The sequence below is a fragment of the Galeopterus variegatus genome, unplaced genomic scaffold (genome assembly GCF_000696425.1).
Source record: "Galeopterus variegatus unplaced genomic scaffold, G_variegatus-3.0.2 Scaffold149, whole genome shotgun sequence".
Lineage (NCBI taxonomy): Eukaryota > Metazoa > Chordata > Mammalia > Dermoptera > Cynocephalidae > Galeopterus > Galeopterus variegatus.
Window position 1 is genome coordinate 701299 of NW_007726260.1, and position 25736 is coordinate 727034.

Here is a 25736-nt window from a genome sequence, read left to right on the forward strand (position 1 = left end):
TAAGAGGTACAAAGCAAAAAAAGTTTCTCTTGAAAACTCAAATTATTAATTGGAGGAATCACTGCATCCCTAACAGAAGAATGAGGCCAGGATGGTAATATTTATCTGCAGCAGCTCAATGCAGGCCCCATCAGATGCAGGGAAAGGTCTGGATGACTTATCACAGTCCCTTCCAGACCTATGATTTTAAAAGAGGCAGATAAATATCCCATGGGGCCTTGTTACTTTTCAAATGGATAACTTGCTTCTGCTGGAGAAGAGCTTTGTGGGTCTAATACATTAATTATATCTGCAAAGAGCCTTCCATCCACAGATCTCAAGGTACTTTGCCAACAGTGGATGGAAACACTGAGGCATGGAACTGTAAGAGAAATGTCTGAGATCACACACAGCATCACCTAAGAGGATCTAAAAAGAGGCATTAGGTACTTCTGTTAGCCAACTGATCTGGGGGCTTGGTTTTCTGACACCACTTTCTCTCCTCTCAAGTCTGATTTAAAAATGATTTGTTTTAATTTAGAAAATAAATACAGGACAGAGGATTTTTGAAGTGGGGTGTTTGTTTTGAAGGGCTGGGGCCAAATCAAACAAATAGCAACTTCTTTCAACTCTCCATCCTCATGATTCTGTGAAGGGGCCCAAACTCTACACTGATGAGCCTACTTCCAAGCCTCGCTGTCCAAGCTCAACCCACCTTCAGGTCTCCATCAGAAGAGAAAGGGTCACCTCTCAGCCCTTAGCCAGAACATCTAGGAAGCCAAGTTCCCTCTGGATGCAAGAGGAGGAGCAAGGCCTAGGTCAGATTGTTGAGAGAACCAGCCTGGAAATCGAAGCCTGGCGACCAAAAGCCCTGCACGGGGACTCCACAGTTCCCCCGGGGTGAGTTACTTAGTCTCTGAGAACTTTTATTCCACAGTGTGCAAAACACTATGAAGTTCTGAAGCACACTAGCTGGTGCCTGAGGGTTTTCTGAGCCCCTTGGAGATCATGGTTACATTAATACGATGAGCTGAGTGTGTTCCTGCCACTTACTAAGGGGTAATCCTGAAAGCTCTTGGACCCAAGCCTTACCTCGTCCCTGTCCTCACCTTTCCATCCTCCATCTGGCCATCAGGGTATACAGATGCTCTCTTTTAGCCCAAATTTCTTCCAAATACATTGGAAAAGCACAGCAACAATGTGACTAAGAGCAAGGTAACCAGAGCCATGTCAACAAAGGAGATGCCCATGTTTACCAAATAAGGGAGGATGGAGACAAGGGCTCCATTTAGACATGTAAGGGCAATGGCCTCAGTCCCCTTGTCCTGACACCAGTCATGGTTCCATTCCTCAGGCACAGCCCATCCATCCAGTGCAGACTCACGGGATGGGCATCTCAGAGGAGGGTGGGACCTTGACCAAGGCCTTGTGCCTTTGAGCTCTTCCAACCCTTCTCCATGTTCCTCTCCTCATATCTCACCTCCCAATTGTGCCTATAAGGATGCAACATATGTGAACTTTTTACTGTTGCATGACAACACTATACTATGTCTGGGGTGTTATTAATTCAGCTGGTGAAACCAAAAGCAGTAGTTTCTGCTTGTGGTTTCTCAAAAAATGTATGGGAAGCAATTTGTATTATCTAAGGGAGCACGTGGGTTGGATATGAGTTCCATCAGGCAGACGAGCTCTCTGCCTTGTGGTTATGCCATAAATATGCTTAAGAAGGGCCCACCCTATATGAAAATCATAGGTTTCATATTTATGGCATGTGGAATTGGATGAGGGTTTGGGGATGTGCTGTGCATGTGGCCTGCGTAACCGGCCGCGTTTTGCCAAGAGGTTGCTTGCAATATTCCAGCAAGTGTGGTCGGCTTTCTCATAGGCAACCTCAGGATTACCTGGTAAGTGGGAAGTGACTGAGAAGAGGCTGCTCACTGGCTGGGGGAGGCTGGAAAAGAGTTCTTTTGTCTTCCTCAGCTCCTGGCAGCAAGAAGGACAGGACTCCCCCAAGGCCCAGGCCTTGCCTCAGCCCAGCCTGGGTCCAAATTATAAATAGTATTTTTGCAAGAACATAGCACAGCCATCTCCCACCACCTTGAGTGCTCATTAATCTTGTTTTTCTCCTTTTCCTCCCAATTCCCTGGTCTTTGGTCTGCTGTATTGGTGTTGACAGAGAGCAGGGAATTGAAATCTAGTTCCCACATTTCTGTCCCAAATGTCACCATCCCCTCTTCACTCCCTGTACACTGGAAAGCATTTGCAAACCCTCCCCCTTGCAGCACAGAGCAGGGCAGGCTGCTGCCCCCATCTCTGCTTCAGTTTTCTCCTAGGTCCTGCTGTCTGAATTTCACTTTCAAGCCCACCACTCAGCACCCGTTAGCTTGGCACAGTGCCCAACAGCCAGTAGCTACAAAGAGAAACTCGGTGGTAGCACCCGGCGTGGATGAAGCCTCTCCCCCCACTATCCCCAAGTCCCCTCCTTGCTCCATGTTCCCCTCATGGCATCAAATCAAACTGAAGCAGACTTGACAAATCTATTTGCCATGGTTCACTCAACTATCTCAACCCCAGCAGCCCAGAGAGCTTCATGACACACCACAAAGAGTGAGGAATCCACACATTAAATACAGATACCTGCAAGAAAGATCTGCTAATGAGGGGGCAGCAGAGATTTCATGACACACCACAAAGAGTGAGGAATCCACACATTAAATACAGATACCTGCAAGAAAGATCTGCTAATGAGGGGGCAGCAGAGATCAGCCTTGCAGGGCAGGTCCCCGGCAGCTTGCCACAGCCACACTGGGGCGAGGGAGCTTGGGGAGCTGGGCAATGCCTAATTGGCAGGCTTTCCATTTTCCTGCCTTCTTCTAAGTACCAAGAGGATGAATTTCTAATGGAGAGAGAAAGGGCTTTTCCTCTGCCCCAGCTCTTTATGTGGGCAGGACCAATTCACTAAAACAAAAACAAAAACGAAAAGCCCAAGTTACCCCTTGGCTACTGGGGAAAGAAATGTAGCCAAGGATGGGAAGAGGTAGCAAAAGAGAGAGTGTGTATCCAATAAGAAAAAAGTTGAGAAGGATGATTCTAAAGGCCAGAAAGCTAAATTCAATTCTCAGGAATATCTTCCTTGCAGAATGAATACCAGGGATAAAGCCAGGGAGGACAGTATTCTATCAAAATGTGCAGTGCTAAGGTATTTCCAAAAGCAGATTTCCTACAAATGGTATTTTAAATAGCATCCTGGTCCAACTGCATGCTTTTAAAATCAGCTTATGCTACAGTCTCCCTCTGGCCAGTGCTGCTTAGTCATGGAGCCTGGACAGTGAGACAGTCAGGTGAGCCTTGTCCTGCTCTCCCAGGACCGAGCCCTATTCAGCTGTTGGAACCCCTCCTGCTAGTTGAACTTCCTATTGAAAAGGGTGGGGTGGGATGAAGACCAGCCCCTGGAGCTCCTGGCTTCCAGTTCCAATTCAGACTTGCCATTCCCAGATGATGTTTGGCAACGCTTCCTGAAACTCAGTCAATGGGAAACCAGACCTGGCCCAACACTTCGGGGTGGGGACATCTGTTGATTGCTAACTACCTCACTTTTTCTTTATCAGGGAAATGGGGAAATTGTATGTGCGTGTGTGTGTGACATCAGGTAATATCTGGAAGCCATGATTTTCAGATGAATGGTGATATGTTACCATGGTGATTTTAATTTTTTAAAAAAATCTACTCCTTTATAAACTCACATTTCATGAGTGAGACTGCCAACATTTAGCTTTTTTGTACACCATGATCAAGTGGGATTCATCCCAGGGATGCAAGGTTGGTTCAACATATACAAATCAATAAACATGATACACCACATCAATAAAATCAAAGACAAAAACCATGTGATGAGCTCTATAGACACCAAAAAAAATATGACAAAATTCAACATTTGTTCATGATAAAGACTCTCCACAAGTTAGGCATAGATGGAAAGTATCTCAACACAATTAAAGCCATATATGATAAGCCCACTGCCAATATCATCCTGGACTAGACAAGGATGCCCACTCTCAACACTCCTATTCAACGTACTGTAAGAAGTACTAGCCAGAGCAATCAGAGAAGAGAAGGAAATAAAGGGCATCCAGATTGGAAAAGATGAAGTCAAACTGTCCTGTTTGCGGATGATATAACCCTATATATTGAACAGCCAAAAGCCACTACAAAAGAATTATTAGAGTTGATAAGTGATTTCAGCAAAGTTGCAGGATACAAAATTGACACACAAAAATCAGTAGCATTTCTATATTCCAACAGTGAACATGCAGAAAAAGAAATCAAGAAAGCTAGCCCATTTACAATAGCCACCAAAAAAATAAAATACTTAGGAACAAAGTTAACCAAGGATGTGAAAAATCTCTATGAAGAAAACTACAAACCACTGCTGAGAGAAATTAAAGAGGACACAAGAAGATGGAAAGATATCCCATCGTCTTGGATTGGAAGAATTAACATTGTGAAAATGTCCATATTACTCAAAGTGATCTACAGATTCAATGCAATCCCCATCAAAATTCCAATGACATTTTTTCTCAGAAATGGAAAAAACTATCCAGACATTTATATAAAATAACAAAAGACCACGAATAGCCAAAGCAATCCTGAGCAAAAATAAATAAATAAAGCTGAGGCATAACACTACCTCACTTTATACTACAAAGCTATAATAACAAAACCAGTATGGTACTGGTATAAAAACAGACACAGGGATCAATGGAATAGAATAGAAAACCCAGAAATCAACCCATACACCTACAGCCATCTGATCTTTGACAAAGGTACCAAGTCTACACACTGGGGAAGAGACTGCCTCTTCAGCAAATGGTGCTGGGAAAACTGGATATTCACATGCAGGAGAATGAAACTAGACCCGTACCTCTCACCATATACCAAAATCAACTCAAAATGGATTAAAGAATTAAATATACATTCTGAAACAATAAAACTGCTTAAAGAAAACATAGAGGAAACACTCCAGGACGTAGGAGTGGGTACAGACTTCATGAATATAACCCTAAAAGCACAGGCAACCAAAGGAAAAATAAACAAATGGGATTATACCAAACTAAAAAGCTTCTGCACAACAAAAGAAACAATCAACAGAGTTAAAACACAACCAACAGAGTAGGAGAAAATATTTGCAAAATATACATCTGACAAAGGATTAATATCCAGAATATACAAGGAACTCAAAGAACTTCACAGCAAAAAAAACCAAATAACCCAATTAAAAAATGGGCAAAGGAGCTGAATAGATTTCTCAAAGAAAGTTATATGAATGGCCAACAGACACATGAAAAAATGCTCAACATCACTCAGCACTTGGGAAATGCNCACAACAAAAGAAACAATCAACAGAGTTAAAACACAACCAACATAGTAGGAGAAAATATTTGCAAAATATACATCTGACAAAGGATTAATATCCAGAATATACAAGGAACTCAAAGAACTTCACAGCAAAAAAACCCCAAATAACCCAATTAAAAAATGGGCAAAGGAGTTGAATAGATTTCTCAAAGAAAGTTATATGAATGGCCAACAGACACATGAAAAAATCCTCAACATCACTCAGCACTTGGGAAATGCAAATCAGAACCACTTTGAGATACCATCTCACTCCAGTTAGGATGGCTAATATCCATAAAACTGACAATGATAAATGCTGGCAATGTTGTGGAGAAAAGGGAACTCTCATATACTGTTGGTGGGACTGCAAAATGGTGCAGCCTTTATGGAAAATGGTATGGAGGTTCCTCAAACAATTACAGATAGATCTACCATTTGACCCAGCAGTTCCACTGCTGGGAATATACCCAGAGGAATGGAAACCACGCCAAAGGGATACCTGTACTCCCATGTTTATTGCAGCATTATTTACAATAGCCAAGAGTTGGAACCAGCCTAAATGTCCATCATCAGATGAGTGGATAAGGAAACTGTGGTATATCTACACAATGGAATACTACTCTGCTATAAAAAATAATGAAATACTACCATTTGCAACAAGATGGATGGACTTAGAGAAAATTATACTAAGTGAAACAAATCAGGCACAGAAAGAAATACCACATGTTCTCACTTATTTGTGGGAGCTAAAAATAAATGAATAAATAAATAAACAAACAAATAAATGGTTGGGGGGGGGAAGAAGACACAACAATCACAAAAATTCCTTGAACTTTTTAAGTCAAGTGAACAGATATGGTGATAAACAAACAAATAAATGGTTGGGGGGGAAGAAGACACAATAATCACAACAATTCCTTGAAGTTGTTAAGACAAGTAAACAGATACAATGTAGACTGGGGGGGCAGGGAAGAAAGGTAGGGGGGAAAAGAGGAATGGGTAAAGGGACACGAAAATCAACTACAATGTATATTGAGAAATTAAAATTTTAAAAAAATCTACTCCTTTAAAAACTCACATTTCATGAGTGAGACAGCCAACATTTATAGTTTAGGATTTTCTAGGTCCAGGGTTTCCAGTTGTGCAAGCAAGAGCAAGATGCCTTGGGGCAGTGACTGAGGAGATTCCCTTTGAAAAAGACCTTTGGCCTGTCTAGGCTGAGCCACGTGTGCCCCATTTTGATAATTCACAGCCCGACAGACCAAGGCCTGGTGGAACGGCAGCACTATAGAAGAGACACCCCTTGCCTCCTTCCCCAGTTCTCTTCCAGGGAAGGATGAGCAGCTTCTGGGAACCACACTCTCCTTCCAATCCTGAGAGCCGTTCCACAGTCTGCAGGGACCACCATGCCTGCGCTCCCATGACAGCCCCCAGCCCCCATCCAGGTGAGACGCTGGCCATTTCCAACCAGCCCCCATATGCTGAGTGTGCCGAACCCCCAGCACATCACCAGCGCTGGCTGCAGAACCAGAATGCCATGTGTCCTAAGAAAGCTGAGTGCCAGACATTCATCCATATGTACAACAAAAGCCCTGCACACCCACACAGACCACACCTCTGGGAGGCGCAGACACTGAAGACACCAGCTGAGACAATTCAATGCCTCGCTGCCACGCATGACGGCCAGTTCAGATCCCATCCCTGACAAACTGAATCTCTCATTATTTATTGTCCTCTTTCTTCTCTGGGACATTGTGATTCCCTCTCAGGATTTGTGCCCTTTCATTTCCAGACCTCGGTAACTCCTGAACTGTAGTTTCATGTGGTTTTGTGATTGTTAACCCAGCATGTGGAAGGGACTCAGGCCATCATGTTCAGTGAATCCTGTGTAGGGAGACACGGACTGGCAAGGCATTTTCTCCTTCATTTGAAGTCAGAGAACACTCTGTAAGCTCTCTCTCTGCTGTGCAAGATGCAGCAGCAGCCAGGCTGTTGAGAAACAGTGCTTTCCAACCACTTTACCATAAGAAAGAGGATTTTCATGGCCGGCGCATCACTTTCCTTCATCAATTATTTGAGTCTCACTGAACAAGACCTTCTTCCCTGTGTGGGGTCAACTCGAAGCTCCTCCTGTCCCACGCCTCCCGTGCCCTTCTAGTGTGCCTTTGAGGAGGGGAAATGGATTTACCTTGTGGTTTTTGCCATGCCGGTACACCATCCAGTCTTCACCATTAGTGCTGACCTCCAGCTTGTACGATTTGACAAAGTAACCATTCTGGGTTTCCCTGGAAATTGCTCCCTGTGTCGCAATGGCCGTGAGCACGGTTAGAAAGCGTAGGTCCACCTGGGAAGACAGGGGGGCATCAGGGGGCCACCACTCCCAACATGAGGCAGCATCTTACTTTTCCTCAAGGGACATGATCATTATACTTAGCTCACAACCTGTGTTTGTGATTCACTGAGACGTATTTGTAACTAGTATCAGTTTACAATTGCACTGGACAATTAAACTCAACTTATTTGACACTAAATCAGACACCTTAAAAATGTAACTTGATTATTTCTCTTTCTCTCTTTTTTCTCTTTTTTGGAAATCTGAACAGACAGTATTCAGTTTTTCTTAGAGTAATCATTAAACATCTAGAACTATGATCCCTTCTTACTAAACTATGACCTACCTGGGATGGTGAAAACAGATGCCGTTTTAAAGGAACAATGGCTCCATCCACTCCAATCCACTCCAATCCAGTCCCGTTCAATCCTATTCACTTATAATGCCCTACTTGCAAAAGTCACAGCTCATAGCTGTCTCCCTTCCCCACACCCCCTCGCTCCATTGTGTATTTAGTTGCTCAGGTCACTAAGGGGTCAAAGAGCATGCAGAGTCTGCCCAAGCAATTAGGCTTATGCACTGAGTCCTGACCTTCTGCTCTGTGAGGAGGATGGCCAACATTTTGAGGTACCTTCCCTCCCACAATGCCGAACCTATTTGGAAATTGCTGGATGCAAAAATTTCTTTGCTGGCCACAGTGTTTCTACATGGCAATCTTCATGCCACCAAAACTTAGCCAGTGCCCAACTGGTAAAATTCAATTCAACAAGCACTTATTGGCCACTTAGTACGTGTTCAGCATTACTGAACATTCAGAAGACGTTCGCAGTGCCATCTATGTGTATGAGATACAGGTGGATGGCAATAGGAGAAAGTACATGATCAAGGAGCAAAAATAAGAATTATAGTCAATGGATGCCAATTATAAAGGAGAACTTTCTGGAAGCTTTACAGGATGAGAAGAATTTTTGGAGAGGCACAGAGGAGAGACAGTGACAAATGGCCTTAGGGTTTTGCTGTTAGAACCTCTGTGGACTCCCTGGAGTTTCTAAGTGGTCTTTCTCCCTTTTCTGTGTCTGCTCTGCAATGTTCTTCTTGAAGCAGAGGTCACCATGCCCCATCAGAGCTAGGACAGGCTTGTCAGTGGGTCACAAGGCTGTCTGCCGTGTGTCATAAAAGCAGTTGTTGCTCTGGTATGGACCTAGCAGCTTGCTCTCCCCTGTTTACTGCTTTCTATGGGATGAGAGCTGTACCAGTCTGCAATGTGGGAAGATTACTCAACATGAATCGTAAGTCATATTGAGAAGAAAAGTAAACAATAGTCTGAAAAGATGCTGCAGAGCATCTGGGCAACTTGAGTTTTTTTTCCGGTAGTGACATTTTCCCATGTGTTCTTCTGATAGCTATGTGCAAAACCTTCCTGACAGGGCTCTCTTGAAATAGCAAAGATCATGAGAAGCTGCCATGCTCAGCTAGCACTTCAACAAACCTGCCTCAGGAAAACACCCCAACACTCCCAAGTCTCTGATGCCTCCCTGTGCCAAGAAGGAGGAAGATATGGAACTGTTTATAGAATGGTCCTTGTGTAACTACAGTGTTAGGACAAACACCAACCTGGCCAAACAACTTCTCCCAGGCCCAGTAATCTCCACAAGGGCAGTGACAGGGTCATTCTCACTCACTGATTTATCCCAGCACATAGCACAGTGCCTGGCACAGTCTGTTCATGCCTGGCATACATATTTGTTTGGATGAATGGGTGAATGAATAAATGAATGGAGTTTTCAAGCATGCTGTTCATTTTCTTTTTGTCCTTTGTTCACTGTAGTTGAGGAGCCAGCCCCCTGCCCCACCAACACACACACATTCTGCACACCCTCTGGTATCTGAGCCAGTACCTGGAGATACTCCTTGTTGGAATCCAAGTTGGGGGTCCAGCCATTGTCATCACCATGGAGCCGGCTTTGCTGAGGAGTCCACCTTCCATCAGAGTAGGTAGATGAGGCACTAATCTGTTCATTAGCAATCCGGCCAGACTCCATTCCCAGAGGGACATTGCACTGAAAGTCTGAGGAATGGAGACGGTCAAGGACAGTTAGGCCTCTCAACCTCAAAGCCCTGGGATCCTGCAAACACCTCTCCCTTCTAGGGACAAGTCCTTACAGGCACTCCCTCATCTAAAAGACCCTAATTATATGCTCACATTTTAAAAACAACTATGCCAAGTCATAGAGCTTATCAACCCCTCCGGGTCTGAAAGAACCTAAATTGGACCTAAAAGAAATCAGGCTGTGGATAAATAAGAATCATCATACAAATTAAAAATACAATCTAAAGCTCAAGAACTGTTACTGCTGCAGGCTACGGATGCTCACAGACAGCAGATGTGCTGTTATTGCAATACAGGTAAACGTGAGATAGACTCGTGGCAATCTGGGTGGGCTGATACATCGTGGGAAGCCTGCTTTCTAATAAACACCCAGGAGGCACTTTTACTTTTTTCTTTCATTCAACTGTCTTGTGAGTTCTGGCACAGAAGACAGACATAACAGAGCATAAATACTTGTCTTTGGGAGACCTCTGTGAGCACATACATGTCACTCTATATTCCCTTGCTCCACCTGTCTGGGCAAACGAGCCCAGAAGTCACTTCTCTGGCCTTGTGCCATCAGTGAAATTGCTGTCCTTCCTGTGGAAGCCATGGACGGTGATCAATATTTGTGTGTGCATGTGTCTGATAAGGACCAGCAATCTTTTTCAGATATCAAACCTATTCTTTAGCTCTGTGACTACACTGTCCATTTGCAGAACTGTACAATTTGCCATACTGTTTCTTTGTCACTCCAATTTTTACGAGCTCTTTGATGAAAAAAACAAAAGCAAAACCCAGAACAAAACCCAGTGATTTTCCTGCAGGCCAGGCTGCCATGTCTGTAGTTACATATGTAGTGAGCTATCTACAACCGTGGCAGGATTTCCTCTGCTCTAATCATTCTTAAAGTGCTTCTTTAGTCCTTAAAGTTGTCGTTTGGGTTTCTAAGTAGAAACGGCAGCACATTTGAAGCACATATCCAGGAGCAGCTGATTTGAAGATGTAGCTCAGGGTGAGAGATCAATGGCCTAGACCACCAGGTCCATGACAGCTGGGGTCACAGCAACATCTTCAGTGATTTGTTCAGTGCTTGGCACACAGTAGAAGCTCCAAAAATTATCTCTGTTGGAAGTGTGGAATGAAACTCAAACTACTTGTATCAGTCTAGCCAGGGAAACTCTACACAGGGCCACAGATGTTTAATGTCAAAAAATGTAGAAAGAGAGGTTTAAAATGGCTCAGTTTTGTGACAATGTCCCATGAAGCTTGGAGAGGGAGATATATGGCTCTGGACCCAAACAGTATTAGTACAGGAGGGACCCCTGTATAGATCGTTTTACTAACCTCCCCTTCATTCATAGATGAGGAAACTGAGGCATGAGATGGTCTGGTGACTGTCCCTGGGAATAACTAATTCTTGGTACACACACACACACACACACACATTTTTTTTTTAAAGAAATGAGCACCCAGATCAACATTTGTTCTTTTCTCATTAATCTTTGCCTGGCTAGAGGAGGTGGCTCCCATTTCCTGCACTCAGATGCCACCAACATTCTATACAGCTCCCATCCTCTTCTCTCACAAAGGTCAGCCTCTCTTCCCCTGTACACCCTCACAGCCCTGATGGAAGGACAGGACAGGCTCCCAGCCAGCCAACTCACTCTCCAGCGGCTCTTGGTGGACCAGGTAGTAACGTGCAGAGAAGCCATCCTTAGCCACTGCCATGTCCGTGTGAAAGGTCAGGGAGAGTATCCCTGTCGATGAACGAAGTTCAGATGGTGTTTTGGTTCCACAGTACTTGCCAATCAGGGGGCCAACTGCACATACAGGACAAAGAGAGGTCAGCAAAAATGAAAATGTCTAAATTGGTTTCCAATAAGTTCTTGCTCCCCATCACTGCATCACCTTGTACACCTTGACAAAAGACCAAAGAACAACGAAAGATATGTTTCAAGAACAATGTCTAGTATTTCCCCGTACATTAAAAAGTACTTCTACTGAGCTGGCTTCATCCTGTTCTCACGTCTGTGGGAGATGGGCTGGAAAAGTATCATTACAATGCCCGTTTTACAGAAGAAGAAATTGAGGTCCAGAGAGGTCATGTGACTATTCCTTGTTCATACCACTAGGAAATAGAGGAGCAGGGCTCAGGCTCAAGTTTTCTAACTAAATCTTGTGCTTTTCTCAGGAAATGAAATTGCTTTTTTTGCTTAGCCATCAAGTCTCCCTTAGATTGGAAAATACTTAGAATGACTACAAAAGTGAAAGATTAGTTTCCCTTCTAATACTGACTACACCCAAAATCCATATTGGTCTTCACCTGGGAAGTACAGGTTCCTCTTGGCCTTGGATGATGCAGCTTTTCAGTATTTATGACTATATTAATAATAATGATATAATAAGAATGACAGCGGCTAACTGATATAGATAAGACACAGATAGCTTAAGTAACATCCAAGGTTGCACACAGCTGGTAATAGCAGAGCAGGATTCAAGCCCGGTCAATCTGGCCCTATAGTCCTTCTATTTGGTCATAGGTTTTGGCCACTGAGTCACTTTCTATCCTGACAACTTGGAGTGGAAAACAACATCACCTATAGGGTTACTCATCCTCTCCCAAGTATTGGCAGAGTCTCCCACCCTTTTCCAAAGAAATATCTCCAAGAAAGTAGCCTGCCTTTCTGTAATTTCCCTCAAACCGTTCTTGGTGAAGGAGAAGAGAAAGTCATCGTAGGCCATACAAGAACTCTAAGCAGCTTCGAAGCCTTTGTTCTCCCTTTTTATCATTACTAAAGCAATTAACAGGCAAAGGCCAAGCTCCTGAGAAGTGCCTCATGACAGCGACGTCACTCACCATGCGGAATGCCATCCCAGATGTCCAGCCAGTCATATTTGCAGTCTCCCTCTCCCACCTGCAAAGGGTCATGCTCCAGGTCGAATGTCAGGAACTGCAGGATGATGTCCATCTTGGGTTTGGCCAGGATGGTAAAGGTGCAGTCCAAGTTGTGTGGGTACTTCTCAGGAAACCCGGGGGATTCGATGGTCCCGTTGGGGCTCGTGAAGTTTTTGGAACAATCTTCAGAGCCTGTATGTAAAAGAGAACTATAGCATGAAGAAGAAGATGCCTTTCTTTGCTGCCTCTGTCGCATGGGTTATTTAAATGTTTGGGCTCAGTAAATCCTCCTACTCTGGAGGTTTTTGTTTTCACTGGAGTGGCTCTTGAAGCAACATACTCTTCCCATGCACATTTCAAGGCCTGAAGCCAGTCCCTCTTTAGGACAGAAAGTAGGAAGGCACAGATGGCTTGCTCTGCATGTTAGAGTAAGAGCAGCAATTGAGGATTGGGGGATAGAGAGAAGTGTGTGTGTGTGTGTGTGTGTGTGTGCATGTGTGTGTGTGTGTGTGTGAGGGAGAGAGAGAGAGAGAGAGAGGGAGATTCCCTTGAAAAGAGGAACAGAGTCTTCTTTCTCAATCGCTCAGCTGCTCACTCCAGAAATGTAAGTTATTTCAATCCTTAAGGAAGGCTTGCTGATTGCCAGCAGGAAAAACAATGTCACCCCTTATTTACTGCTGACCTCAACACTAGCCCCTATTGTACCACAGCCAACTAAGTGCCCCCTTCTCCCTCCAAGATCCAAGGTGCCTCAGGGGAGGGGCAAAGGGGAGCTTGGGTCTCATTCATGTCATGACTATATTAAAACGAGCTGCTCTGTAGTGATCAGACAATGAACAATCAACGTTTGTAGCCGGTGGATCACAGCAGGGCGTTGGGGATGTTAAAGGCCGCTCCGGCAGCAAGTTTGGAAAAATGCAGCAGTGTACTGACATTTGGAAGGCTTCTGGTTCCTTTGTGGTGGGGATGGCCTTGTTTCTCTCCTAAGCTCTTGTGTGTGCTTTCTCGGGACCATGGAGCCATCCTGATTAAATGCAGCACACATTCACAGCCTGGTGCAAGCTTGGACGGCAGCAGGAGCTCCTAAAAGGATGACAGCCATCTCTCCTAATGCTTCTAGGTGGAGTCATATTAAAAGAGCCCACATTGTGCTTTAACCCAACTACCACTTGCCAGAGCAGAGCCAAAAATGGGTCCCAGGAGCACTGCAATCCAGACACACGAACCCACAGATATACATAGAGCAAGAACTGATGCAAGTTAACGTGGTGAATGAAAACACCAGACAATTAGAAGTGATTTCATTCACTACGTTCAGATTTTAAAATAAGAAAAGGAAGCAGGATTTATAAGGAGGATAATAGACACTCTAAGCACAAAGAAAAAACGCAGAAATACTCGATAAACCTGGTGTTTACTCGCAGGAAGTGTTCTCTGGGGATCGCACTGAAATATAACTATGTGATGTCAATACACTGATCTTAGCCTGCAGCGATGTCTTTATCCGCAGCTCCTGTAGCAGGCCCCTCCACAAGTCTCTTTATTGATGATGACTTTCTGGAAAGTGGCAAATGTCTGACTTTGGAAAAGGTGCCATGCAAATAAGTGCGGGACAGAAGCCGCAACTTTATTTTAGCACCAGAGAGGAAATTCCAATATCCCTTATCTATCCATCCATTGCTTCCTCCCTTCTCCCCTAAGCTGTGCCTTGGTGGGGTGGGCACTGGGGACACAGGAGGGCAAGAGATAACCTTTGCATGGGTTCTTTGGAGGTTATAAGACTGCATCTCAGAGACTCTGCCCTCCATCCTTCTGAGGGATGGCCAGAGTGGGCAGCAATCTGGGAGGGAGGAGCTAGGGTAGCCTCCCCCCCAAGCTTTGTTTATCATCAGGCCTCAAACTCCTAAAGACCTCTTCAATGGCCTGGGATGATGCAATTTGGCAAAGCCAAGCCAGCTGGCAGGTCTTCAGGGGGCCAAAAGGAATTTTGAAAAGGTTAGAGTTTATAGCTGCTATGCAGCCTTCTTCATGTGGGCCACTTAGAGGAAATTAACTCTCTATTCACAACTTGCTTGAGAGCTAGAAAAGGCATCTGACATTCCCTCTTAAAGTCTGCTCTATTGTCATTCCCTTAGAAGGCAAGGGGAATCCCTACCCCCCGGGAGTGGGGGATTTATGGTGGAATCTTTCTTTGGTCTTTCCTATCAGTGAGGGACATGTGTTTCCACGATGGACATCTAGTGAGTCCAAGGGAGGCCCAGAGGATGTGAGATTCTAAAGTATCCATGGTTTTCAGGGTCCTGAGGTCCTACATTCAACTGGAAAGAATATTTTAACCTTAGGTACTTTAACCTCCCTACCCACCAAAAAAAGTGTGCATGTCTAGCGTATGGCTACAAATGGGTATCTCTTCTGGCTTATTTTGAATGAGGTGGGAACACTTTTATCCAGTTTTGTCTTTTCTATGCAGGAAAATCAAACCTGTCTATTAAAATCACACATTTGTCTCTAATCACACCATCTCACTGTTTGCAGATGGTCAAAGCATCAGAAAGGCAGCTGAATATCAAATGCCAGAGAAGAGATCTCAGAAAAGGAGACAAAAGTTGAGTCTTGCAGATGTCTACCTAATCTAAGATCCTTTCCTGCTATGTGTTAAAAGGGTTAAAGTTTAAAAAAAATAACTCAGTTAACAAATACTCAGGTCCACTTAATGCTAAGATTGTCCATAGAAGCTGGGGGATTTTGTTTGCAGTGAATGATTTCATACCAAAGAGCTCTGGTATGAAAAATGCCCACTCCGTGTTTTTACAGTATAAATTTTATAGTAACTTTGCAAGTGGAAGAAGAATCTACACATGTAAAGTTATATAAAACATGGTGGATTTATCCAAAGCTGAGCTTGGCTTGACTGCAGGTGAATTCAGTTCTTTGATTCAGGGAGTGGGGGGTATAGTGGGCACTTCAGGGTTTCTCTATCTGGGAATGAACTCAGAAATTTTGGTTTCAGAAATGTCATGGGGCATCAGGAAAGAAAACCTGATCTTGCACTTTGGTCAAAAGAGCATCAGAAAAAATAAAACAACAACAAAAACACTTTTCACTGATGCTGTTTCCAATGTTACTTTTTAAGTTATTTAAAAATTCCTTTCTATGTTCTGCACAGGATTGAGCAATTTGAGAACGTTTAAGTTTGTGAATTATTTGGCTGGCAATGTATAGAATCTTTTACAAACCACTTTATTTAGGGCAGATACGAGCCTTCCACTCCAGCCACATGCCCCTTCTGTATGCATGTGTGGGTTTATGTCTCTTAGTGTAATTTTGCAGCAGAGCCTCACCAGGGCTTCCAGAGCCCTCTGCATGGCTATTTGTGTATCTGTGTTTACAGTTTCCCCCTTCTTTCTCTTTATGAATCCGACTGGCAAACATAGCTGTGTTTGTTTGGATTCCTTTAGCCTGTCCACCCATTTCTTTCATGTCTTGTGGCTGAACATAAACTTTGCCTATTTTCTCTCAGGACTCTGACAGTGGGAATACGGGTATAAGACATAGCACCTGGGAGAATGCTCATCTTTCTAAACTTCTTATTTTGATTGTTGCAGCCCATACATGCATGTGTTTTATACAGGGTAGACTTTCATGCTGGGAGTGCTGTCCTGGATAGGCATGGTGGCAGGTCTGAGTGGCCCTGAGAAGGCTACCAGGATCTCATCTTCTTTCTCACATTCCCAGAAGTGTGGCTGTGGTTGGCAGGGCTGTCTCTCACTGTGGACATCCCAGTCCACAGAGCAGGCAGCCCCACTGCTCCATGCCCAAGCCGCCTACCTCTGTTTCTAGGCAGTTCACCGACTCGCTGCCTCACTCAAAATCCTCCTTCAGCACGTCTTCACAACAGCAATGCTGAATCATGATACCCTCTTCTGTGTTCTGTCTTTTAATATCCTCCTTTCCAATCTGCATGATGGGCACAGCTAACATTCACTTTCTGTGGCTTTCTGGAGAATGTGGCATCACGCCTTGGCCTAACACCAGAGCGTGTTAACTGTACCCTTACTTAGTACTTACTCTGCCTCATAGCATAGTTTTCCTTTCAATTCACACATGTATTCATCAACATCGACTGTGCATCTATTATCTGCCGAGGGTTTACCTGCCTGTCTTCCCACTAGAAGATGGTAAACACCCTGTTTCATTCCTTTCTTCTCTCTCCCCATGCTCTGCAGCAGGGGATGTTCCATCGGCATTTGTGGCTTTGATCTGAATCTTACACAGGACTGAAGGGAATGTGGATCGAGCTATTGGGGGGCCTCACACCAACACCAGTCACCGGACACACAGGTGGTCAGTCCCTGTGAACTCTTCGTGGTCAGGAGCATGGAAACCTGCTGCAGATGGACCTTCTTAGGACCTGTACCCTGTGACAGCCCGGGCTCCCACTCTGGCAAGAGTTCCCCTAGCCCAACCCCTTCATTGACTCCACTTTCTTGTTCTCAAGGCAGACAAATCCGACAAATATTTAGACAGAGTGGATATAAAAAGTGCTTTCAGCAGCTACCACTTCCTTTCAAGAACTGTTTAGTGAAAAAGAAAATATATATGAATAGTTCCCCTCACACTGAACTCCACAGGCGCCGGTCTTGGGCCCCTCGATGTCAAGACTGACAGCTTCCCCTTGAACTAGACTCCATCTACAAGCTGTAAAACTTAGGCCGCTGGAGAGGGGAGAGGGAGACACACTGGCAGATGGAGTGGGAGCCCCTGAGGTGGGGGGTGGGGTGGGGGAGAGGGGAGAATCAGAGGATCTGCTGCCCTCAGCCTGGAGATAATGAGCTCCACACACTGGAGACGAGGACATGCTACTCGGAGCGCCTGAGTGTAGATGCTGAAGCAGCATCTTGTGAATAAGTCTGCTCTCCCAGTTATGGAAATGAGCACTGGCCCGTATTCTCAGGGCCTAAAGTAATCTAAGGGAGACCTAATGGAAATCAGGCAGTCAACTTAAAACAAGTGCAGTGTTCTCTGCCTCTATTTCTGTTTTCTTTCTGATTGCTTCTCAGGGAGTCAGCTTCACTGGCATGTAGGAAGTAGGGGTTCGATGGACAGAGGTGGTGGAATGGATCGCCAAGGGGAATTTCTAGGAGCCACATTTTAATATAAGAGTTAGGGCGTGACCCCATTTGCGGGGTCCTGGTAAGATCCTTACGGACTCTGAACAATGAAAAGATTATGTCCTTCAACCCCATGTAATTCCAAATAAAGGCAACACTAAGCCATGAAGTAATTGGGAGGACATTCAACCAAGTTTTGCTTTTTCCCATGAAAATTATTTTGATTTCTAAAACACACACAAATCAGATTGTTTCAGAAGACGTTTTTCTATTAATTTGTGCTCCCACTCCACTGTTCTTCTGCCCACCACCCTGCGACTCGACTCGCTCGTCCAGTTGGATGGCAACCTGAAGCGTCTTTTCATCTCGGGAACCTCCAGGCTCACCTGGAACCTCTCTCCCCTGTGCCACCGCTCAAGCCAGGTGGAACCAGGACCCCTCGCACCGCCCTCCACCCCGGGCCACACTGACCTGTCTTGAAGATCTCATAGCGCAGGGAGAAGCCCGCCCCCTGCCGGGCGTAGTCGGAGGTGAACTTGATGTACAGCATGGAGCCCGAGGAGATGATGGTGGGCGGGGCGATGTTCCCACAGTGCTTGCCCAGGAGGTCCGCGGATTCACTGTCCCCATCCCGAATCTCAATGAAGTCATACCTAGGTGGGCACGGCACAAAGGTGTGGGAAAACAGCACTCTAAGGAGAAGAGAAGGTCCATTGGGTGCCTCCACTCTCGTCTCTCTCCCTTCATTTATAGACATTCAGGTGTTTCAGGTTGATAAACACAGGGCACTTATGTTCACTGGTACAGACTGGCAAACATAGCTAGAGGAGGCTGCACTGCTTCGTTAAAGTCAGAGTGAATGAGCACATGGTGGAAGGCCTTAGCTCCTGCCCACGTGAGAGCAGGAGCATCATTCTACCAAAAACGCGTTTTTTTTTCTTCCTTCAGTAGCACCATTTTTATTTCCATGACGATCTCTCTGAACCTTAGTCTCTCCTTCTTAGCTCTGTGTCATTGCAAATTCCTCAACCCCTTTGAACATCAATTTCCTCATCTGTAAGGTGAGGATGAAAAGGTTGGGATGGAGACGGAATGAAAAAATATATGGAAGGGGCTAGGCACCGTGCCAGGAACACTGCGGATGTTTCAGAGATATTTGCTTATTTTCCTGTCCCCCTACCACCTTTCAATTTTTTCCTGCGTCATCCCCCCTTTGTTAGTGATAGACTCCCCATCTGTGGGCCCACTCCCTCCCTAAGATGACTCTGCGAAGTTCACATCAGCAGTGCCTAGTCAACATACGTTTTTAAAAGGAATCAGCATCATACTAGATAAGGCAATAAAAACCTTTCTCCAAAAGCAGGGGGTGAATCCCTGGAGACCAGCCTCTATGAGCAATGACTATTAGCCTCAGCCAGAGGCGGAGGGGCTCCCTCCCTAAGCATTTCAAACAGAGTCAGACTCGCCCGGGGTGGGGAAAGACACCTTCAGAGACACCCTTGGCTAGGTTCATGGGGTGGTGCACACATAACGTGCCATTTATCTTCACAGACACACTTCCAGCCTCGGTCTGTGCTCTGGCAATCTTCACTGTGCTATGTTTGTGCTCCCTTTCAGAGCTCCCAGTTAATACTCCTGTCACAACCGCTTAGGTGGGAAAATTCCTCCCCACCAGCTCCCTTCGAATTGCTGGCCACTGTACCATTATTTACTGAAAACCATCCGTCTCCCTCTCCCTCCCTCTCTGTTTGTTTATTTTGCATCAACCTGTTAAAACAACAAGTAAGAAATCTCTTCCTTGCGGGTAAAGGGAGGGGCTGGGAATTGTCCCCTCTCTGGGAAGTGCCTGCTGGCTCCTGTCGCATGCACAGGATCAATGGGAGCCAGTTGCCTGCAGGGGTGGATGCTCTGAGCTGGAGTGGCCTGAGGCCTCACCTCAGTCCCCTGCCCAGAAAGTGCTCAGCCACTTCCAAATAGATAGGCCTGTGAAGGAAGTAGAAGTAGTGGACTAGCATTGGTGCATTCTTAGACCCCAGAGGCTGTGCATTTACAGTCAAAAGAATCTCTGAAGCTGGTTAGAGTCTGGAGAAGTCGAGATGGCCACAGATTGAGAGGGGGGGAGGGGGAGTTTGTGTAGGTCTGTGATTTTACTGTGGGAGGCAGTAAAAATCTGCTTCCTCACTTGCAAAACAAAAGTGAAGAGGCTTAGTTCGTTCTCAGAGGAAACTCCCCAAACCTTCTAGAAAACCCCTCCTTGCTATTTCCACATTGATGTAAGCATGACTGGACGGTCACTCTCCACTGAGAAATGGAGATGCCCTAGCAATGTGCTCCACACCTGGGAAGCCCTGCCACCTGCAGTCATTAATCAGACATTATCGTGTTTACCCGGACTAGGGAATTCAGGGCCCTGGGCGCAAAAGTCCCAATCCCCTAGGCAGACAGAGCTGGGTTTGGATCTGGCTTGACCACTTTTTAGCTGGGTGCCCTCAGGCAAGTTATTGAATCTTTCTGAGCCTCAGAAATGGGGAAAATAGGAGTTATATAGGAATATTAGAGCCTTTCTCTTAGGATTGTTGTGATGTTTAAATAACTGAATCTGATCTATGTAAAGTGGTAGTCCATAGCCTGGCACTCAGCGTGTGCTCAGTGAGTATTCACTGTGATTTGTTGTACTCACGCCCATTTCAGAGGCGAGGAGGCTGAGCCACAGAGCAGAAACGACTTTCCCTAGGAGAGAGAGCAAATGAGCAGAGGTGCAGTATCAGCGGGAATGGAAATCTGTTCAAACATTTTGGAAGGCATTTTGGCAAAATGAGACAAAAGTTAATATGTACATAGCCTTTAATCCAGCAAGCCTACTGCTGGAAATTTTTCCTAAGAAAATAATTGAACAATTGTGCAAAGATTTATATGCATCTTTGTGCATTTATTTTTAAAAAGCATTTGAAAAGTGGGATGATACTTGGACAGCATCATGTCTAAAAGTCTAGCCATAGACCTTTAGAGGGTGGGTAAATCAAATTTGGTATTTTTGTAAAATGGAATACTCTGCTGCTATTGTAAATAGCACTGTAAGGTCTAGATTTTTTGCTTTCATGGAAAAATGTTCATGATGTACCATTAACTTTAAGAAAGTAGACATTTTTGGAAGTGTGTTCTAAAATATATACATTTATTTCCTTGCATAACTTGTACAGAAAAAGTTTGAAAGACTATATACTAAAGTATTAATAAGTGAGATATATGGGTGGTGGGACAACTGGTAATTTTTACTCTCTTTTGTTCTCTTCTATTGCCTGAATTGTTTATGATGAGCCTGCATTTCTTCAATAAGTCAAAAATTTTTAAAAATGATTGCATTGTGTTTTTTTCAAAGTAGAAGAGCTGAGAAAAAAAATCCAGCTCTCATGATCTAGCAGATGAAGAAGTAAATTCATCATCATCATCATCACCATCACCATCCATCTCACAGAATCGGAGTCAGGACTAAATAAGACGCAACCCTAGAACAGTGCCCGGGACGTGGCCCACATGCAATAATAATTTTTTAAAAATTATTTTTGAAGACCATCAGATAGCTCTAGTCTTTGGGTTGCCAATTTCTCTGGGAAGGACAAAGAGAGGCCCTGACATCCCACTGGCCTGTTCACCAGAAGTGGGAGAGGTTTATGTGGCTGCCTAATCACCCATGGAGTAATTTAGGGGATTAACAGAATCAGCAGTAGAGCAGGGCTACCCGGCAAATGCCGCAGTTATAAGCTGGCCTCAATTTACTCAATGGCTATACCTCCTCAAATCTGTTTTTGTGATGTGGACAGCAACAAATAACTCCTTACCTAGCTACATACAAATACAGTAAAGGCATACATTTTTGAAAAGGCTCAATCACATTATACATTTTTTCTCTGAGCTTGTTAGTTAAAGAACCCCTCTGGTAAATCCTTCTGTGAAGCAAATAATCAGACTTTACCTGAACTCCTTAGAAAAACTGGATTTTCCTATCAGGTTTGCTTGAAGGAAAGTGACCCAGAGTTACAGTTTGGCTGAAATACCTCCTCCCTCCAGTGTCGTGGTTCTGCTCATTGGACAAGCCCCACTTAACCACAGGGTCTTCTGGCTGGGCTTTTTATGTAAAGGGCACACTCCAAATGACACGCTGACTTCATACAGAATGTCTCATTTACCTCCTGTGTGACTGACTCATTTGGGGAAATTTTTTATTATTAGGGATTTGCTACAGCTGGAGTAAATCTTAGAAATTTCAGTGTTGTCAGGTTCATTTGGGAAGAGCTCGGCAGAGGCTTAGGCAGTTTGTGGCCTTGGAATAAATATGGCTTTGCATCTAGCATCTAAGATCTAGTGTTTGTTTGGTAAAGGCATCTGGGGTACAAACTCAGAGCTCACCCCAATGAGAGTCAAGTAGGATAACTCAAAAAGCTGCTCCTCTTAGAACTTATTACTCATTTTCCAGAAGGCAACATAAACCAGCTAACATATTAACTATAGTGTTTGCATTTCATTATTCATAATCTCTCTTAAATGAAAAAATTCCTTTCAAAGCTTTAACACTACCTTTTATTATTTTATTTTATTTTTTTTCCTGAGCTGAAGTAGCTATCCCTGCTCCTAGTTTTTTTCTCTCTAAAATGGTTCCCTGAGTGCCTTCTTAATTTTCTCCTCACAGATTCCAACATCTGCATATTGAGCATTTGCTTTCTCTACTTTCCTCCTCAACTTCAATGTCTTAATTTCTTTCCTCAAACCCATGTTTGGGGTGTGGGAATCTTGATGGTGGAATTAATTTTAAAAGTCCACTGGAGAGATATGGAAAAGCCACAATCTCATCTCTTCCTCTCATCACTAGGCAAACGACGTAGAAAGAGGCTTTCTAGTTTCCAAAACTCCATCCACGCTTGGCACTTGCCAACAGGGTACCAAAGGCTGGGTTAGCCAACGGAGTCTGTGCCAGAAGATTCACCAAGCTGTGGCCCTTCTCTTAGGGCAGACTAATGTCCAGTCCCTGTCAGAGTCTACCTTTAGGGATGCCACATACAAACGCAAGTGAGGAGATTTCTATATCAGAGATAGAGCACTTAGGTCCTCTGAATAAGAATACTATGCCCATTTTATGGGATTTGGGTCTACACATCAGAACACCTGTGCCCACACCCTGATATCATCCTTTGCCAACCAGGTAATGCCTCCTTTCTCACTGCTTGTATCAAAAAATGTTTAAGACCTTTCATATATGGCAAACTCTTTCTAGTCCCTGGGCTTTTGCACCTGCTCTTTTCTCTGCCTGTAACACTCTGTTAGCTTTTTCTGTGGCTGGTTGTTTCTCATCCTTAAGTGCTAATGTCACCTCCTCAGAGAAGTCTGCCATGACCACACTATTTTCAGATGGCATCCCCTTATTCTCAATCTTACTATCCTCTCATTTCCTTTATAGCAATTGTCATAATCTGGGAAGGTCTTTTCAGTATACTTGTTTATTTGTTTATGTTCTGTCTACTGCACTAGACAGTAAGCACCATGAAGGCAAGGACCTTGACTTGGTGCCCAGCAAACAGGAGAACTCACTGACTTTCTGTTGTATGAATAAATGAGTAAGAGACTTGAGGTTGCTGTTACACGTTAAGAAGAATGTATGCTATGATGATGCTTTCCGAGGGATTTGATATGTTTGGTTCATTTTATAATCTCTGTATTTGTGCCCCAACACATTCACTGAGCTATTCTGGTTGTATCTGAAAACCGAACTATTTCTTCATGACTCAAAAACATGAAATATAACATTCTGAGTGGAAGAAACATCTCAAATCATGCTGACAGCATTTTCACTATTAGTAGCAAACAAATCAACTATAATTAAAATGCTGTCAAAGTGATTTGAGATTTTTCTCACACTTTCAAAGTTCCATATTTCATGAGTAGATTATCCAGGCCAGAGAATTTATCACCTCCTGGAGTGCCTTTCTTCCAGGAAGCTCAAAGACATCTACAAACACTGTCTTATTAATCCTTACATTAAAACCTGTGGGGAAAATAGGATAAAAAAACAACACTGTCATGTTGACAGTGAAGAAGCTGCCTGAGATATAAAAAGGATGCAGGGCAGGTCTGCACATGCTGAGGGCTCTGGTCAATTCGAGCCCAAAGCCAGGGCACCTGCTTCTTGAGCTCAGTCCAGATACCCAGCTTTTGTGGAGAAATCGGTTTGCTGTCAGGTCATATTTTTTAAGAAGTAAATTTCATTTCCTTGAATTTCTCCCTCTCATCTGTACCGCCCATTTATTTATTTATTTATTTTTAATTTTTTTTTTTCCCTTCTTTTTGTCTTTTTTCGTGTCCGTTGCCAGATCGCAACCCTCAGTGTCACACCCGTACCAGACCGGGACCGGCAACAGGATCGCAAACCTCGGTGCTGCGCCCACACCTTGCTCAGCCAGTGAGCAGGAACCGGTCTGTATGTGGGATCCGAACCCTGTATGTGGGATCCAAACCCTCGGCGGGAGTGCCGCCGCGCTCCCAAGCGGCGCACTGTAGCAGTGCGCCACCGGGCCAGCCCCTGTACCACCCATTTAATAAGAAGCTGGTATATCAATGAAAAGCGCTCACATTTTTTTGAGCATTTATTATGGGCGAGGCCCTCAGTTTAGATATTATTTCATTCAATCCTCATTTGATACACATCACATTTGTTACCATTTCCATTCATTTTTTTTTCCTTTTTGTCTTTCTTCGTGACCGGCAACGGGGATCGCAACCCTCAGTGTCGCGCCCGTACCGGACCAGGACCGGCAACGGGATCGCAACCCTCGGTGTTGTGCCCGCACCTCGCTCAGCCAGTGAGCGGCCGGTCGTATGTGGGATCCGAACCCTCGGCGGGAGCGCCGCTGCGCTCCCAAGCGGCGCACTGTAGCAATGCGCCACCGAGCCGGCCCCCATTTCCATTCATTTGCAGGCACAGAAACTGAGGCTCAGTGAGGTTTAGTGACCTATCCAAGGTCACATGACAAAGAAAGATCAGAAGCAGGCTTTGAGCCCAGACAATCTCACTCCAGAGCACACAGACCTTGCCTCTCTCCCTTTGCCTCATTGTTGAATGAAGATCTAAGAGCAGGGAAAATACCAGATTGCCACAGCACAATAGCCTCAGCAGGTGCGAGGTATAAAAAAATCTTTTGGGGCCGAGCCCGTGGTGCACTCGGGAGAGTGCGGCGCTGGGAGTGCAGCAGCGCTCCCGCCGCGGGTTCGGATCCTATATAGGGATGACCGGTGCGCTCACAGCACTCACTGGCTGAGCGCGGTGCGGCTGGTCTCAAAAAGGACCAAAAAAAAAAAAAAATCTTTTGGTCTCAGTTCACTTTCCACAAAATGGGCATATGAAGGAGACTTAACAGAATCTTGCTCTTTTTATTTAGTTGTTCTGCTTAAACAAAGCCGACAGGCTTGCCAAAATTAATAGACAAACCACCAATGGGAGAAGTGAAGAGATCTGGACTCACAATTTCAAGACTCATAAAGTAGAAATCTAGCTGGAAAATATTCAGATTAATTTTTGTAAGTTTGGTATTTTTATAAGCACATATACACCTGTATGTGAACATATGGCCCACTGAGTGAGAAAACAGGATTCTGTGCATTTATAAGCTCTTTAAGTACTGCCTAGAGCACATATTCTTAAGTCCATGGACTTCCAGTAGGGTCCACACATGACTTTCAGTGGGTTGGGGAACCCCTGTAGTCAGATGCTAAAATTTTGTGTGCTTGTGTATATGCATATTTTCCCAGGGAAGGGATCTGTGACAAAAGAAATCTTAATTCACTGTCACACAAAAACATATCTGTGTCTGAGGGTGTTGTATATACTCTGGGTAGTGTAGCATGAGGGCTTCGTGGACAAATCCAGCTGGTTTCTGGCACTTG

The 25736-nt window shown here is 44.5% G+C and overlaps 1 protein-coding gene across 1 annotated transcript in view; it reads right to left on the bottom strand.

Moving 5' to 3' along the window:
- NRP2 (neuropilin 2) overlaps positions 1 to 25736 on the bottom strand; it is a 118775-nt gene that overhangs the window by 66543 nt on the left and 26496 nt on the right. Inside the window, exons 3-7 of the mRNA XM_008591669.1 lie at positions 18276 to 18457; positions 12655 to 12885; positions 11462 to 11617; positions 9604 to 9773; positions 7562 to 7717 (exon numbers count right to left, since the gene is read on the bottom strand). Coding sequence (XP_008589891.1) covers positions 7562 to 7717; positions 9604 to 9773; positions 11462 to 11617; positions 12655 to 12885; positions 18276 to 18457 — 895 coding nt within the window. The remainder of the gene's footprint in view (positions 1 to 7561; positions 7718 to 9603; positions 9774 to 11461; positions 11618 to 12654; positions 12886 to 18275; positions 18458 to 25736) is intronic.